Genomic DNA, 17,525 nt, shown 5'->3' with positions numbered 1-17,525 from the left:
AAGAGCTGACATGGTATACAAGCAGTAGGAGAAAGGGGTTGAGTCATTAGCAGCACATGGAAATTTTCAGTGCACAAAACTGACAATGTAGTGCAGAGATCTCCCACCTTGGTTCTGGTGAGACCCAAACTAAGAAACCCATCTGTTGACTATCCATGGAAACCAATTGCTTATTTTAGAGAACTAATGTAATGTTTAAATAGTATGCATTCAATTATATGGGTCATTTTTTAGCTTATTGTTACCCAGATCATTCACTTTGGTCATTGTCTGCAACTTTGATGCATGAGTCCTTGTTCTTCTCTTGGACTATATGAATGAAACTGTTAAATAAGTTTAGCAGAGTAAAACCAAGTATGATGGTAAAGGGGGATGTGCTTCACCCCTTACTCATGCTATCATCACTATATGCCATGATAAGTTTGACTTGCTCCTCATTACTTGTTTAACTTAAATGATTCTGCTGAATTATATCTGTTTCTGCAATAACCAGGCCAGAGGGACCACTGCTGTCCAGTGTAGCAAGGAAATAGTGTGTTTGTTTTAACTTGATTTATTTGATTCTTCTGGCTTATATGTTACTTTTTAGCTTATTCAATATAGACCACCTTGGTGCCTCATGTATGTACATGCATCTCTTCACTGACCGGACGGATGATACATAAAATCTCAAACATAAGACCTGAAAGCCCGTTTCATCAAAGTGAACAGAGTAAAGGGTGTGAATACAAGTGCAACATAACAACGACTATGTCTTATAAAATTGTTTATTTTTGTGATAGAACATGGGAAAGGAACTTTACAACTGTACACAGCTACTTCTATAGGGACATTTTATAATTCATTATAGCTAAACAATAAAGTCCTGCCAAACATACAGACATATATAATTCATTTTCGGAATGGTATGGGGGGGCAGAGTGTGTATGTAGAGCTCAGAAGCGATAGCTGCAGCGGTCGGTGAAACGCATGTTCCGTGTGTCACCAACGGAGCAGAGCAGATCCTGGGTGCGCCGTGCCCGCCGCGCTTCCATCACCATCCTGCGGGAGCGCTCACGAGCTGCCTGCTGTTCCGCTCTCTTCTCCAACCGTTTCTTCTTCAGCCACCTGTGCAACACACACAAACACACATGGCTGGACAAACATATCGAGTGACAGGCACCAAAGGGCACGTGCACAGCAGACCACTGCTGATCTAACAGTGTAGGGGGAGAGTTAGTGACATTCGGTATGTTTGATTTACTCTGATATACTGGCCAAGCAAATTCCATATAAGGAAAGCTTGGGAATTGGATTGCTGTGCTCTTCATGCACATTTGAAACACTTTAATATCTGCAATGCTTATGTTTAAGCCGCGGTCACGTAACCATGACAATTCAGACTATGTCACAACTGCCTGGGAAAATGCTTACAGTTTGAAGGCCCTCTCACAATCGTCACGATTATGCACGGAGTAAGTGCTCTCCTCCTCCAGCCTCCTCATGTCGTCCAGCTGCCGCTGCTTCTCCTGCTGCTCCTGTTTGCGCTGCAGCCAAAGTTCAAAGGTCTCATGGGGGCTGGAGAGCTCCCTCTGGTGGAGAGGGATGCATGCACACCTAACTCAGCAATGGTTCAAGGAAGCATGCAGACAAACATGCAGTAATTTAAATGCACTTACAGTAGACGCAGAAGTGCATGTGTGCTGTCTCTCGCTCTTTCTCTCATTCACTCACTCGCACACAACACACACACACAGCTGGTATTTATTATGCCTTAGACTTAGCTGGTCTTGTTTAAATCTGTAAAATGCATTTGTTGGATTTGTGTAAGAGCTTTAATTGGTCTGCATTGCACACATATTGGAAGAAATGCTCGGGGGCCCCCCCTGCAGGCCAAACCTTGCAGCTCATCCTCTCTAACTCCTGGGCCCTCTGAAGGCGTCGCTCCTCATGCAGCTGCTCCCTCTTTCTGGACAGCCAGGCCCGGAAGGCGCGCTCATTCTCCTGCTGCCTCTGCTCCTCCTCTACCTGCTTCCGCTGTTGCTCCTGAGGAGGGGCACAGAGCACAGCAGGTGTCCGTGGCATGTTAGCGGCGGCGCACGTGTGATACTCCCTTCCTCTCAACGTCACTGATAGCGCAGCGGTCAGGAAGGGCAGGGCCCACCTCTCTGTGCAGCCTCTCTCTCTTACGCTGGAGTTTCACTTGCAGGTCCTTCTGCTGCAGTGAGAGGGTGGAGGTAGAGCAGGAGCCATTGCTGTTAGCCGACTGCACTCTACGCTTCACTGCTATCGTCTGTTGAGTGTTGCCTGCTGAACTGGGTCGGTTCCTGGACCGAGATGGGGGTTTAGGGGCGTGGTGAGGTCCAGAGCCTATCGTGGTATATGGTGCTGAGCCCCTGCTATGGCCGAGGAAATGCTGGCTGCGCCGGGGGGAGTTTGGTTCATTGCCGGGGGGGCTGGACAGCAGCGGCAGCAGCCCCTGACTCTCCACCTCCCTCAGACTGACCAAGTCAAACTTGCCGTCCTTCTCAACCAGAACACGGCCCTCCTTCGCTCCGGTGGGCCCGGCCTGCATGCTGGAGATGTGCAGCTCCGACATCCTCTCAGAAACGTCCTGCTCCTCTGTGTCCCTCTCGTACTCCAGAGGAGGCACCACCAGGTCCACCAGGGTGTCTTTGAACTGCAGCCGTCTCTGCCGGTCCTGGTTGGGGGAGCTCTGCTTCTGCAGCTGCCGGTTAGCCTGCTGGATCTTCTCCAGAACATACTTCTTCTCATCGTCCAGCTTCTCCTCCTCCTCCTCCATGTCAGCTGAAAGAGGGAGCGAGTCCCCATGGGAGCAGTCTCCGTGTGGGACATCGCCTAGGGGCTCCATAGGGGAGGGCCACCTCTCCCTCTCCCCCTCCCTCTCCACCCTTTGGTCTCTCTCACTCTCTCCTCCCTCCGATGACTGTTCTTCCTCCTTTTGGCTCCATTCTCTCTTCTCTTCCTCCTCTAGTTCTTTGTCTATTTCAGCCTCAATGTCCTCATATCCTTGCTCCTGGAAGGACAAAAGTATCATTTACCATCCGCATGATTTCACACATTAATCTTCATTAACAGAGACCTGTAAAATGTTGGAGTTTTTTTTTTAAACTTCTAAAATTAACACATCACATGATTCATTTTGAGCAAATCATGTGGGATGTGAATCCCCAGTGAATCTGAATCCCACGCTGCTAGCTTCACACTAGAAATAACTGTTACATAAACACTTGACAGTTCCACAGCAGAAAATAAAAAATAATATTTTGTATTATGAAAACACACAATAAGTTTCAAATTAACAAAAGCTTTAGAGAGTCCACACAAAAGAAATGGAGAAGTTATCCTGACTGATTCATGGAAATAGCCATTAACAACATCTACCTGTAGTAATTTCATCACAATTAGGTTTTGGCTTCGAAGACAGGTATAACACACTAACTTTTCATGTTCATTTTTATAATTCAGCAATTTGCCAGGGATCAATGAAGTATTTTATCTTAAATATTCATTTAGATATTTTTCTATTGTGGCTATTATGCATTCTGATTAGTGTTATAAGTAATGTTTCTGGAATGCAGGCCTGAAAATGGCAGCGTCCTAAGGGCATTCTGGGATGGCTTATAAACCGTTAGTAAGTATCAGCATTTCCCATCTGCTTACTTGGTCTTCACTCCTTGCTTCCTCCTCTATCAGCCAGTCCAGATCTTTCTCAAAGTCATCCTCATAGTTATCCTGCGATTCAGCAGCTTTTACACCACGCTGCAGCTCTTCGCTCATCTTCTCCCCTAATTAATTTGCGCGCGGATGTGAGAAAACAAGTGTTTGTACAGAAAGACTTCACTGCACATAGGTTACTGTTATACAGAAGCAATCCCCATCACATAAGCCACACCAATTCCATTTTTCTCTACCAGAACACTGTATTTTCAGCAAATTCCAGCAGACACAAATGACAGCAACATATTGATAAACATGAAGTACAAAATTCATAAATTCAAATAAGTTACAGAATGGATCAGAATGCATTAACCCATCTTAGTAATTAAATGACCAGGTATATTAGAAAGATTCCGAATAAAAACCTCGAATATAAAAGGCGGGAATTATAAGTTTTTTTCTATTATAATTAATTATAAGTTATTTTTTTGTAGACAGCGGTGCAAAATGGTGCGCCGAGGATGCCGGCCTCCGCCGCCAGGGGGCACTGGCGGACGGTCCCGGGAAGCCACGTGATGCCGGACTCCCATAGCAGCCCCAGAGACGCAGGTGGCATTTACTGGTTTGCCTGTGGATTTTCCAGTGATCCGATATAGGGATCTTGTGAGCGTATTTAATGGTCACCGACTGATCTAGTATTCGATTTAAACGAATCTGCAATCTTCTAGGTTACGTATTTGTAATGAAGTTAACTATTATTTCCTCTAAGATGTTTCTTTAGTCAATGGTGTCACTCGATCGATCATTTAGACATGTGTATTACATACTTCATTTATGAACTTATAGTTATTAACCGGAAATACAAATTATGTTTAACAAAAAAAACGGTTCTGAATGTTAGAAACACTCTAAACTATTTTCTAATCCTCTTAAAAAACAATATACATAAAATCCTTAATAACGTAAATTACGTCTCGGACAAATTTATTCGCCCAAGCTAGATGCTAGTAGTTCTTACTGTATTTATTTAATAATATTTATTTTATTTAAGCATAACCTTACATGTGGCCACACCCTGGACGTCCCACATTAGCTCACCCGCGTCTGTTTCTCCGTAGGATGGATCTCGGGCTGCTTGCCGTATTTACCATCCGTTTGAGCGGCTCCGCAGCGGCGTCCCCCCGCCGATCTCCCTCCGCTCCGCCGAGCAGCTTTTCTGAGGCTTTACACGGCTTTACGTACGTTGTCATGGAGACAGGAAACAGCGCGGAGGGGGGCGCTGTTGTGCTGCGCCAACACTGACTGCCAACATTTTGCAATAGTATTAAAACGGCAGCAAAGATCCATCCATCCATTTTCCAAATCGCTCATCCTACTGTGATGTAGGTATTGGGAGCCTATCCCGGAAGCAATGGGCTTGGGGGCTGGGAACAACCCAGGATGGGGGGCCAGCCCATCGCAGGGCACACTCACACACACCATTCACACACACATGCACATCTACGGGCAATTTAGCAACTCCAATTAGCCTCAGCATGTTTTTGGACTGTGGGGGGAAACCAGAGTACCCGGAGGAAACCCCACGACGACATGGGGAGAACATGCAAACTCCGCACACATGTGACCCAGGCGGAGACTCGAACCCGGGTCCCAGAGTGCCGCATTTAATTTGGCCGTATTTATTTTCTGTATTTCTATCGCTATAATTGAATTTGTATTGCATATGTTAATGTATATGCTTACTTGTACATGCAGTTGTTACAACGTCAGTCTAATTATTGTGCTATTTAAGCAACATGTTATGTGTTAAGCCAAGGTTTCCCAACTATCTGCATTTGACAGCCTACCTTCAAAATTGAAAATATAGTTTTGGCCACAATAAATACACATACATGTTCATATATACATGTAGACTAATTCCAATGGGCAAACATCAAATCTGAATACAATATCAACTTTCTTTGCATATTTGCAATGTTGTGGTGAAAGTAATGTTTAGTTTTTTCATGAACAAACTTACCTAATGAGAGGTCTGGCGATGCAGTCCGAACGCCAGACACTGGCTGCTACACAGTAACTATTTGCATTTGTCAATTTGACATTCGCGGTTTCGCCGTTTCGGACGTGAATAATTAAACGGGAATATTTTGGGGGCATGCTGAAAAAACTCGCGAAGGACGTGTAAATCTAAAACAATACTGAAAATGATTTGGAACATATGAATTCACATACTATTTCAATATTAGTGCCGCATAATATTTCTTAGTGTAAGAACTTATTATATTCATAATACGCTATTGAAAGTCTTCGCTTGGTTATGCCGCGCATCTTTGTCTTGGCGATAACTCATTCACGTGTTAGCTCACTGTCACCGTGGAATGTCGCGTTTCTCACAGTAACTTTTAAACTTTTCAATGCATTTCCATTTTTAACAATGGGTACAAGACGTAGTTTATGTGTGCTCTTTATTGGTTTTACCTGTTGTTCTTTTCGGTTTCAGTGATCCAGTTGAAAGCCGTCAAGCCTCTAATTATTTTACGTATAAAAGATGTTCAGTAACGTCAAGCAGCCCTTCAATACCGCAACGGCCGACTAGGGGTTCACGTTCAGCGAGCTTATTTATGAGATCCCATTAATTAAACGTTTAAAAATAATACAGCATCAACCCAAGCGGGACTTTAACATGATGGTGTAAGGCGGTAAGTTTTACAAAACCTGAAAAAAACACTAGTTGATATCTTTGGTGAGTGTTAAATGCTGCATCAAAAATTTAATTTATCCATTCACCCATCCATCCATCCATCCATCCATCCATGAATCAATTTAATCTGAATATCATTTTTTACTTGTCATAATAGTTGTCTATTTAAATTTAATACGAATATTTAAATTAATATTGATCCATTATTAGTGACTGTTTAAAATATTCGTTGAGTATAAGCAATAACAAAAATAATATCGTTCATCTCATTTTAATATAAATTATCAAAATACACATGATCAGTGTCATGCTGAAGTATTATTGTGTGGATCGTGTCAATAAATAGTTTTTTATATTTGATCACATAGACCTTGAGATAAGATAGTTATTAAACATTCTGGTGGGTTCGCGATTTACTTTTCAAACTCATCTTGTTGTTAGTACTATTAATGCCCAATTAGAGTTCTAAATAATCTTCTTGATAAATATTGTGTTGTTTAAGCTTTGACAACAGTATACATGCAATTTCTATTACACCAAATAGATCAATTTCTCCATCAGTTAACCTAATAAATTATTAAACAGTTGAATGCTTTGATAATATGAGTGTCTTACTAAAAATAAATGAAAAAGAAATATATTGTTAATAAAATGAGAAACTTTATTGCTCCCAGAGGGGAATTCCTGATATTATGAATATTAATTATTTTAATTATTAAAGCGCTCCATAGCACAAGACCTTGTTTAACACATGCAGGGTTTAAAAGGTGTTTTAAAAGTCTAAATGATTTCAAGCTCAACTAAAGTGACACTCTATCCAACTACACAGATGGCGTCCTCAGCAAAAAAAAAAGAAAGGCTAACATGTTAATTATGCTATAAACTGGAATAAAAGGAAGCTTATGCAATAGCTCACCAAGACTTGGATACAACTTTCATTCACTAACATTAAAATCGTCGACACGGTTTTCTTGAGTCCGCCTCTCGATCCGAATGGCATTCTGGGACTTGTCGTTCAGTTTCATTTATAAAGTAGAGTCTAGTCACCGGGGAAAAGCATCAAGAACTCCATTTCCCATGTCGACAGGCTTTATAAAATGTAGGCACTAGTACAACTAGCTACGAGACGACAGTTGATACTGACTGGAGTAGTTATACATATGGTTTTGTATTCGCATTGACCTAATCAGGCTATATTTACAATGGCTTCTTTAGTTCTGTGCGGCGTGAGTAGATCGGGTAAGACGGCAGCGAGACTATTTACGTCGTACTGCAGATCTGATGTATCGAACTCTATGACTTCTTACTTTAGTTTGAAGAAAGCGCATTTGACAGGCACGTTAGTCCCACGTACTCGCTGTTTCTCTAACACTACATGCAGGAAATTCATGTCTCATCTGGCAAAAGCAAACACACAAAGTGGACGCTCCAGGAAACGCATGTTTATCGCAGCAGGCGCCGCGATCCTGGCTGGCTACGTGACCGGCGTCATGCACTTTCTGAAAGCAGAAATGGCATCAGTTGCAGTCGGAGACGATGAAGAGGAGGACGATATTCTGCAGAAATGCAAAGGTTTCATGTGTATGCCTGTCACTGACGTTAAAGTCCTGCAGCAGAAGAAAGGCGAGACTAGCACCAGGATGGAGATGCTGATCATGGAGACACAGGCTGCGTTTTGCAGGGCGCTGGAGGAAGTGGACGGCGGAAAGTTCAAAGTGGACCGCTGGGAACGAGAAGAAGGCGAGTACGAGCACGAGCGCGCCCACGTGGGGGAGGGCCGGGGTACTACGTGCGGCTCCGCGGGTACATTTGCGGTGAACCGATTCCTGCAGTGTCGCTGATTATTGCAATATAATTTATAGCCGTCACTTCCGAGAACTTTTTAAAATGTAAATGCTTCCTAATAAAATAACGAATTTAATAGGCGAAACAGTAGGTTTGGGAGTGACCTAATGGAAGATTATTTTAAAAGCAGCATATTTACACTATTCAGTTTTTGTTATAAATTAACGCTCGTTTGTATTGTATATGTTGTGCCCTGAGTATGAAACTACAGTGACGTGCATAAACTAAGAGGTGCTAGGGACCTCCCGCAGGCGGCGGTGGTGTCAGCTGTGTCCTGCAGGACGGCAAGGTGTTTGAGAAGGCGGGAGTGAATGTGTCCGTGGTGTTCGGCCACCTGACGGAGGAGGCGGCCAAGCAAATGCGCAGCCGGGGGAAGACGTTCAAGGGGGTGGACGGTGAGCTGACCCACGCTGGCTGTTACTGACCGCCCTTGACAAAATGCATACTAGCGTTAACAGGTCCATGGTTCAGAGGCGGTGTACCTGTGTCATATGCGCGGCCTCAGGCACAGGATGCATGTGCTTGTCTCCCACACAAAGGGAAGGTGCCGTTCCGGGCCATGGGTGTCAGCTCAGTTATCCACCCCAAGAATCCGCACATTCCCACTGTACACTTCAACTACAGATACTTTGAGATTGAGGAAGCGGATGGTAAGTAATCCCCCCCCCCCCCCCCCCCCCAAACATGGTCACTTCTCATAAAATTTTGTAAGACGTGCACATTCTTAGTTTTGTGTTTTCTGTGGAATACACAGCCCCTCCTGCCCCAACACGCCTGGTCGGTGCTCTCTGTACTTCTGCACACGGTATGCGGTCAATCAAAATATGAGCTTCGCCTTTTAGGGTCCAAGCAGTGGTGGTTTGGAGGGGGGACGGACCTGACGCCCGTCTATATCGACCAGGCCGACATCGTGCACTTTCACAGCACCTTGAAGGAAGCCTGTGACAAACATCACCCCAAGTACTACGCCAAATTCAAAATGTGGTATGATCAGCCGCACCCAGCGGCTTTTCCTCATCTTTAATTGCCGAGAGCATTTGTGTGTCGTTATTGATGTGTGTGATGAAGAGAATAACTGTTCTGGGTGTGTAAGGCAGTGATAAACCCTAGCAGGCCTGATACTGAGAATACTGGGGGAGAAGGCAGTTTGAGATTAAGGCCTCTATCAGTGTCGCGCCCAGTAAGGTCATCTGTGTGATTGTGACAGGGGGGAGAGAGAAGAGACAGGAAGTGTCTGTATCCGTTCTCTCCTAGTAGACATAGTGGACAGGGCCGTGCAGAGCCTTTTTGAGGAGCAAGTGCACAACCAATAAAATTTACTGACTGGGGGCAGTTGGGGGGGGGGGGTCCACCTCAGTAAAATCCTAAAAAAGTGCTAAGGACCAGTGTCTTGCAGACATGCAGGTGCTCAGGCAACCAGGGGTGGAACACATTATGTAAGAAGAGACAAAGTCTATAGTCCGTGAGTAGAGTGTCATACTGGCTAATGTGGAAACGTATTATTTGGTCAAGTGTCGTACATGTGCTTAGTTGGACTTACAGGAGTATAAACCTTTCGGTCATATGAAGGTTGGGCTGTTTTGGGTTGACAGACAGTTGGAAGATATTCTGAAGGTTGGGCTGTTTTGGGTTGACAGGCAGTTGGGAGGTATTGTGAAGGTTGGGCTGTTTTGGGTTGACAGGCAGTTGGGAGGTATTGTGAAGGTTGGGCTGTTTTGGGTTGACAGGCAGTTGGGAGGTATTCTGAAGGTTGGGCTGTTTTGGGTTGACAGGCAGTTGGGAGGTATTCTGAAGGTTGGGCTGTTTTGGGTTGACAGGCAGTTGGGAGGTATTCTGAAGGTTGGGCTGTTTTGGGTTGACAGGCAGTTGGGAGGTATTCTGAAGGTTGGGCTGTTTTGGGTTGACAGGCAGTTGGGAGGTATTCTGAAGGTTGGGCTGTTTTGATGGGGATTGTTGTTTAGGGCTGTGTCATTGCCTCTGCATCCTCCATGTGTCTGCAGGTGTGACAAGTACTTCTTCATCCCTCACCGCGGCGAGACGCGCGGAATTGGCGGAATCTTTTTCGACGACCTGGACTCTCCCAGTCAGAAGGAGGCTTTTGCATTCGTGAAGAGCTGCTCTAAAACTGTGGTCCCCTGCTATCTGCCCATTGTACGCAAACACCTGAATGACACCTTCACCAGCCAGGAGAAGGACTGGCAGCAAGTGCGACGCGGAAGGTGAGATGGGCGCAAAGGGAGCGTGACAGGCAGTGCATCACAGACAACATGTATGAGTGTGATGGGAACAGTTCAGTGCGTACAGCAGATGGGAATGTACCGTGGTACATCTGAACTGTACCATGATGATCAGATGTAATCAATCACTTTCGACATCTTTAGTTTACATTCTTGAGCCGCTTCTGGTTCATATGTACTAAGTGACATTTCTTATGCGTGTTCCAGGTATGTGGAGTTTAACCTTGTCTACGACAGGGGTGTGAAGTTCGGCTTGGCCACTCCTGGTTCCAGGATTGAGAGCATCCTGATGTCCCTCCCTCTCACAGCCAGGTGGGTACATGACAGACCCCAGTGAGAGGGCACAGTAGGTGTGGAAGTGATGGACCTTTAGATGTGTCGAACGTGTAGGTAAGTGGCGATTTGGATAATAATGGCTGGTGTGTGTCTCTCTCCGTCTGCCCAGGTGGGAGTACATGCACGAACCAGCCAAAGGGTCCCGTGAAGCGCAGATGCTAGAAGTGCTGCGCAGCCCCAAGCAGTGGGTCTCCTGAGGCCTCCCCGTCCCAGACACACAGCAGATACTCCTGCCATATTCACTTTCAGTAATCTCAGTAATTGTTACTCTGCCTCAACCCAACGGAGCCATTGTCATTTTCACTAAGTGCTGTCGAACGTCTCTCCTTAGTATATTCAGTAGCGTTGGAGGGCTTGGGTTTTTTATCGTCTTTTTATACTAAAGAGTATATTTTCAGTTCTTAATTATCTTCATCTGGAATTGCTAATGCAGTATAGTTGTAATTTACAGTATAGAAGGGGGGCATAATTCAAAAGAATGACTAAAATAGGTTATGCTTGTATCCTTGTTTATTCCAGTCGTCTAAGAGGCTCATTTGTAAGGTTTCTGTATGGATATGATACTCTTGTACACTTTTCCTAGTAAAGAAACTACACATGTACTGCCTCATTTTCCTTTACACCTTCAAATTATTTGTGTATTCCAGCAAAGGCAGTGATTGTGTATTGCAACAAGTCGAACGCGATTGACAAGTCCATTGTTAAGGCATTTCTAAATAACTGCAACACACTGTGCCCTCTCAGGTCTGCAAAATGTATTAAGGGACCATGTATTTTACCCCCAATGTAAAATATACTGTGAACTTGGTAGGTTACCAGGTTTTCTTTGTGAAAGTGGATCTCATTGTAAAAAAGGTTGGAGTCCACTGCTTTAAGGTGATGTTGGGTCCTGGGAAACATATTTTGTTCTTAATTGCTGAGACCAAAGGAATATTTATGGTTGAAATAAAACCAAAGACACCTATATAACCCTTAGCGACCACCCCCAGTCATTTGGTTTTTTTTCCTCTTCAATTCAATAACAACCTATTTTGACAGAAGGGTGACAAGGAAAATTGTTGCTAAAATGATTTGCATTTTTCTAATGGTAGTTAGGCCTGTTTCCACCAGGTGGGGCTATCTCCATTCTTCCAATCACTCATTTAAAACCCAGTGATTTAACCTACATACAGCACATTCAAAAAGTAATCAGACCCATTCACCTTCAAAAATTCTAAGTTGCAGGCTTATACTGAATTGTATAGATTCATTTTTGCAAAGACCAACATATACTCAATACTCCATAACGATAAAGTTTAAGATTGTTTTTTATTTATTTATTTTTTTGCAAATTTATGACTTCTGTCCACCCATCCATCCATTTTCTGTTCCTTCTTATCCTATTCAGGGTTGCGAGCTGTCTGGAACCTACCCAGAGGCTACAGGCCCAAAGCAGGGAATAACCCATCGCAGGGCACAATTCAGACCATTTACCCAGTATTTGGGTGAAACACCTTTGGCAGTGATTACAGCCTGAAGTCTTGCTGGGTATGATGTGACAAGCTTTGCACACCTGGATTTGGGGGCTTTCTGCCATTCTCTGCAGATTCCCTCAAGCTGCTTTGAATGGGCTCTGTGATTGGCCAGCTAGTTTCAGGTCTCTCTGGAGATATTCGATTGGTTTCAAGTTCTGGACTCCAGCTGGGCCACTCAAGGACATTGGCAGCTGTCATTAAGACACTCCTGCATTGTATTTGCTTTGTGCTTAGGGGCATTAATCTGTTGGGAGGCAAACCTTCCAGAGTGCCATATAGCAAGTTCTCATTAAGGATATCTCTCTGCTATCCTCCATTCACCTTTCTTTTTACCTTAACTTTCCTCCCAGGGCCTATCACTGAAAAACACCCCCACAGACCGACGATGTCACCACCATCCTTCACCATTGGGATGACAGTTTTTCTCATCTTCACACAGTATCTCTGGAGCTCAGCCAGAGTGACTATCAGGTTTTTGGGGGGTGTTTCATGAAGCAGCTTAAGTTACCTGGGTTAACTTAAGCTAGAGGTCACCATTGTCAGATAGGAGTGCTCCTTACCTAAACTCTTACTTGTACAATCATGACTTCTAGCTTAAGGTAACCCGGCTAACTGAGAAATCCTGCTTCATGAAACACCCCCTGGTCACAGCTCTTACCAAGGCCCTTCTCCCCAGACTGCTCAGTTTGATCAGCCAGTCAGTCCAAGGAAGGGTCCTGCTTGTACCAAACTTCATCCAGTTTAGAATAATGGAGGCTACCGGACTCCTGGGAATCTTCAGCCTCCACACAATTATATCTCTGAGCTCTGCAGGCAAATCCTTTGACCCCATGGCTTGTTTTTTTGCCCTTTTACACATTGTCAGCTGTGGGATCATTATACAGACAGTTCTGTGACTGTCCAATCAATTGAATTAACCATTGGTGGAATCAAAAAAAAGGTGTAGAAACATCTCAAAGATGATTAATAGATATGATGCACCTGAGCTAAATGTAAACTATTGTAGGGAAGGGTAAGAATACCTATGGCGTACATATGTGATGTTTCAATTTACTTTTAATAATTTTGCATACATTTCTGAAGGATATGTTGTCACTTTGTCCTTCTGTGTTATAAAGTGTAGATTGATGAGCAGAAAAAAACGAATTGGAAAAATTTTAGCATAACGCTGCATCAGCAAAATGTGGGAAAAATGGGATTTGCACACTTTCTGGATGCTCTGTATATAACAGGATTGCAAAGGTATGAAAAATTCACAGTATGATAATTGTATATCCCACACTTTTCGATACAGAGCAGTTTAACCCTGATACATACGCACAGCTCCTTCCCTGCCACTTAGTAAATTAACAGCAGAAAAGTACATGAAAATGTTATTGTATAAACATAATTTAATTCTCAATAATTAGTTGCATGGGAGGCATCTTATTTTTTCTTCCTGTTTTCACAAGTGTCAGTGACATGATTTGTGCAAACATTAGCCTTTGCATTCTCTGAGCAGGTTACTAGCCTACAGCCTGCTCACATTTTGCATTGTGGCATAACGTTACACATGGTGCTTTCTCAGATGGTGAAGGTTTGGTGTATTTTATCTAGTACAGCTTTATCACATGCTCCTCCAAAAGTGTTGCCAACCCCCTCCCCCTCCCCCCAGATAGGCAGGGGGATTCAAGGACAGAAATGAGGCTTCCAGGAATTTCAAGACTTCAATTTTGGAGATATTTGGTGTTTAAAAAATAGGGCAAGTCAAACACATTAATGACATTAATATCAAGTCAAGTCAAAATATGTTATTTCTTTGATTGCATTAACACATGCAATATTTTGATGCCCAAATAGAATAATACAAACAAATATTTGTAATCAAGACCTACAGCATTCCTTTCTGGTTGAAACTATGTGAGAGCTTCAGTCGTGATGTTGCACACAGTCCCAGAATTCACAGCATCTCACACGGATGCTGATAGTGGGAAAAGGTGAGGAAACATTGTTATTTGGTTCATCCATCCATCCATTTTCCAAACCGCTTATCCTACTGGGTCGCAGGGGGTCCGGAGCCTATCCCGGAAGCAATGGGCACGAGGCAGGGAACAACCCAGGATGGGGGGCCAGCCAATCACAGGGCACACTCACACACCACTCACTCACTCACTCATGCACTCCTAAGGGCAATTTAGCAAGTCCAATTAGCCTCAGTATGTTTTTGGACTGTGGGGGGAAACCGGAGTACCCGGAGGAAACCCCACGACGACATGGGGAGAACATGCAAACTCCACACACATGTGATCCAGGCGGAGACTCGAACCCGGGTCCCAGAGGTGTGAAGATAGTGCTAACCACTGCACCACCATGCCGCCCCATTTGGTTAATTAAAAAATAAAAAATAAATAAAAACGCCAAATCACAGATGAAATATTTGTTTTATATGATTGAAGACTAATACCTTAAAAATGAGATCTTTCCAGTTAGAAAAATACTGAAACTGCATACTAATCTCACTCTAATCTGTCTCTTTCCTAAAAATAGCACAGTAGACAATAGTGTTTTGAGGGACTTATCTGAGAGTTTCTCCTTTGTCTTGCAAGGTGAAGTCCAGGAATAACACTGGTTACGTTCACAGGCTACGTTACACCTGATTATTGTCTAGTAGAAAACAGGCAATTCAAACCCAGTTTCTGTTTCATTAGTGATTCTCTTGACAAGGTACTTTCCAGTAAGTTCATAAGAAAACATGATGAATTAAATTGTTTTTGCTACACACAGTGTAGAAAGGATGCTATATCTAAAGGGGAAATATTTCTTAAAAATAAAAAATTTTGAGCCCAGGAAGGTTTGTGTAAATCACATGCCAAATTTCATCAAAATCAAAAATGGTGACACAAAACCTCTGGAAATTTGTTGAATTGAAATGGAGTGACCCTATTTTTTTTAATAATAAACATAAAACTCAACAAAGGATCAGCAGTATCAAATTACTGGAAAACCGATACCCATATCCCAAATACACAAGGCAGGCGTAGTGTCAATGGCTTTCCTATATCACCTTGCCGGAAGCATATTCAATGTGCTTCAGTATGAATGACAGTTTAGGCTACAGCGTTTACAACTAATCCCAAATCCAAATCTGGATGACGTAGCTTTCACCAATAAACAAATGAAAGACGGTAATTTAAAACGTGGGGCTTAAAGCAGAGTGCATCACAGATGGGATGCCATTTAATCACAGGGAATGCACCCACACAGGCCCATGCTAAAGACGTTTTTCTTTGAACAGTGGAAGGAAACCCACACAAAGGAATGGGTAACGCATGGCTAGACCATGCTGCCTGTTGCCTACAATTCTACCATATTAAAATGTAAAGATAGCTAGCTGGGGTCCCATTGGGCGTGGTGGGGTGGGACTCTTCCAGTGTGCACCTGGGGGGGGGGGGGGGTTCCCTGCTGCCGGCCTGCCTGTGGCGCCCCTGAGCTCCACGGTTGGCCGCCCCTGCCAGCTGTGCGGGGCCAGTCAGGGGTCTGGCCCCGGTTTCGGGGGGGGGGGCACTCCTGGCACGCCCTTATTGCTCCCCGGGACCCGACACCACATTTCACACAACACTAGGGCTTTGAGGGGCAGTGGGGGGGTGCGCCCAGACACTGTCCCTCAATTTTTACTTGCACATTAGACACCACATGACATTAGGGCTGAGGAGGTGGGTTGAGGCAGGTGGTGCTCTGTCGTCTGCCAGCGGTGGGGTGCCCCTGCCTCAACTGCTTGCCCGTTTGTAGTCATATACACAATCCATACTACACTGGGGCCTTGTGATGCAGGGAGGGGGATGGGGGACTATGCCGTCTGCCAGCAGTGGGGCCCTCATACCATAACTGCTAATTGTAATGCATTGTAGACATAAACACACAACTCTCTCATACATATACATATACACTTCACACTGATGATGATGATGAGAACCCTTTATTGCTGTTGCAATACACCATGTCACTAGTCACAAGTACCAGCGAAAAACTGGCCATCAACCGACCATACATATACACAAACATCACAGTAGGGGGTAGACCGGTCGGGAGACAGGGGAAGAGAGAAGAAAAGAAACAGAATAACATGAGGAGAGAGAAGGAGAATAAAAAAACAGCCCCCAGACTGTACTCCAGTGGGGAGTACATTGTAGGAACCGAAAAAAACACCTCAGCAGCATAAGCACATGGTCTCTACACCTTACAGCATAAAAATGACACGACTTGCAACGGGTGGGGGAAATGGGGAGGTGGAGGTAGTCCAGCATAGACAGACAGCCATCCGGTGTCACTAATATGGGACGGGGAAGCGATGGGGGCTGAGGGGTCTCCCCTAATTCTCTCTATAGCCCTGCGCGGGCAGGGGGCCCACCGTGAAGAGGATCCATCATCATGCGAGGAATGCAGGCGGCACTGGCTGGTGTGAGTGGCCTCCTCTCGTGGGCCGTGGGCCGTGGGCCGTGGGGTCCTTGGTTCTGCTGCGCCGTGGTGGGGCCCTGATAGGCGGTCCGGGGATTTTTGGGAGGCTCTGGGCCCTTCTTGGTGACCTGGGGTGGGCGGCAGTCCGTCCTGCCAGGGGGAGGGCCTGGGGTGTTGGGGCCCCTTTTGGTGTGTGGGGGGCCCTCTGCCGGGGGGGGTGGTGGGCTCCCAGTTGGCGGGGCCCTTCAGCCCTGGACCTGCTTGCCTTGGTGGGGGGGTCACGGGTGGGACTGGAGAGCTCGCTGCCCGTTACTCATCTGCGGGCCTCCTTATAGGGGGGGTTAGCACCCCCCGGCGACATCAATTACCAGCACATCCAATGACAAATCAGCTCTCACCTAGACTTGCACATATAAGAAGGGGCGCATACGAGGTTCAGCGATCAATATCATTATTATTATTACTGCTTTTTAAAGTAACTCATAGATATAGGAATTGAAATATATGTGTATGATCACGTGTGTATGCTACACACACACATATATATATACTGAACAAAAATATAAACGCAACACTCTTGTTTCTGCTCCCATTTTTCATGAGATGGACTTAAAGACCTACAATTCATTCCAGATACACAATATTACCATTTCTCTCAAACATTTCTCACAAATCAGTCTAAATGTGTGATAGTGTGAGCACTTCTGCTTTGCTGAGATAATCCATCCCACCTCACAAGTGTGCCACATCAAGATGCTGATCTGACATCATGGGTAGTGCACAGGTGTACCTTATACT

General features: G+C 44.6%; 2 protein-coding genes across 4 annotated transcripts; one reads left to right on the top strand and one right to left on the bottom strand.

Moving 5' to 3' along the window:
- Positions 1–751: 751 nt before the first annotated feature.
- On the bottom strand, positions 752–8,813 carry ccdc181 (coiled-coil domain containing 181). Of its 3 annotated transcripts, none has more exons than XM_048979209.1 (6): positions 8,689–8,813; positions 3,664–3,788; positions 2,144–3,016; positions 1,879–2,025; positions 1,414–1,571; positions 752–1,107 (listed from the first exon to the last, which is right to left on the bottom strand). In XM_048979209.1, the coding sequence occupies exons 2-6, from the start codon at positions 3,778–3,780 to the stop codon at positions 936–938; spliced, it is 1,467 nt and encodes a 488-aa protein (XP_048835166.1). In that variant the 5' UTR covers positions 3,781–3,788; positions 8,689–8,813; the 3' UTR covers positions 752–935. The 3 variants fall into 3 exon arrangements, with proteins under 3 accessions (XP_048835166.1, XP_048835164.1, XP_048835165.1); XM_048979207.1 differs by lacking the exon at positions 8,689–8,813 and adding an exon at positions 4,723–4,962; XM_048979208.1 differs by lacking the exon at positions 8,689–8,813 and adding an exon at positions 4,759–4,962.
- Positions 7,434–11,381, top strand: cpox (coproporphyrinogen oxidase). The gene is made up of 7 exons (XM_048979210.1): positions 7,434–8,101; positions 8,458–8,601; positions 8,746–8,856; positions 9,049–9,190; positions 10,207–10,425; positions 10,651–10,755; positions 10,889–11,381. Exons 1-7 carry the CDS (start codon positions 7,564–7,566, stop codon positions 10,974–10,976), a joined length of 1,347 nt encoding a protein of 448 aa, XP_048835167.1. The 5' UTR covers positions 7,434–7,563; the 3' UTR covers positions 10,977–11,381.
- Positions 11,382–17,525: the final 6,144 nt, after the last annotated feature.

Source organism: Brienomyrus brachyistius, chromosome 16 (assembly GCF_023856365.1).
Source record: "Brienomyrus brachyistius isolate T26 chromosome 16, BBRACH_0.4, whole genome shotgun sequence".
NCBI classification, from domain to species: Eukaryota; Metazoa; Chordata; class Actinopteri; order Osteoglossiformes; family Mormyridae; genus Brienomyrus; species Brienomyrus brachyistius.
The sequence above is the reverse complement of the archived record's forward strand: the minus strand, read 5'-3'. Positions and strand labels throughout refer to the sequence as shown.

Excerpts from the sequence above, each read along its gene's own strand:
- ccdc181 (XM_048979207.1), bottom strand. The coding sequence starts at position 4,750 with ATGTGGGACGTCCAGGGTGTGGCCACAT. Across the intron at positions 3,789-4,722 it reads CGTCCAGGGTGTGGCCACAT|GGGAGAAGATGAGCGAAGAG; the intron begins GTAAGGTTATGC and ends CAAATTAATTAG. Across the intron at positions 1,108-1,413 it reads TGTGAGAGGGCCTTCAAACT|GTGGCTGAAGAAGAAACGGT; the intron begins GTAAGCATTTTC and ends TGTGTTGCACAG.
- cpox (XM_048979210.1), top strand. The coding sequence starts at position 7,564 with ATGGCTTCTTTAGTTCTGTGCGGCGTGAGTAGATCGGGTAAGACGGCA. Across the intron at positions 8,602-8,745 it reads GACGTTCAAGGGGGTGGACG|GGAAGGTGCCGTTCCGGGCC; the intron begins GTGAGCTGACCC and ends TCCCACACAAAG. Across the intron at positions 9,191-10,206 it reads TACGCCAAATTCAAAATGTG|GTGTGACAAGTACTTCTTCA; the intron begins GTATGATCAGCC and ends ATGTGTCTGCAG.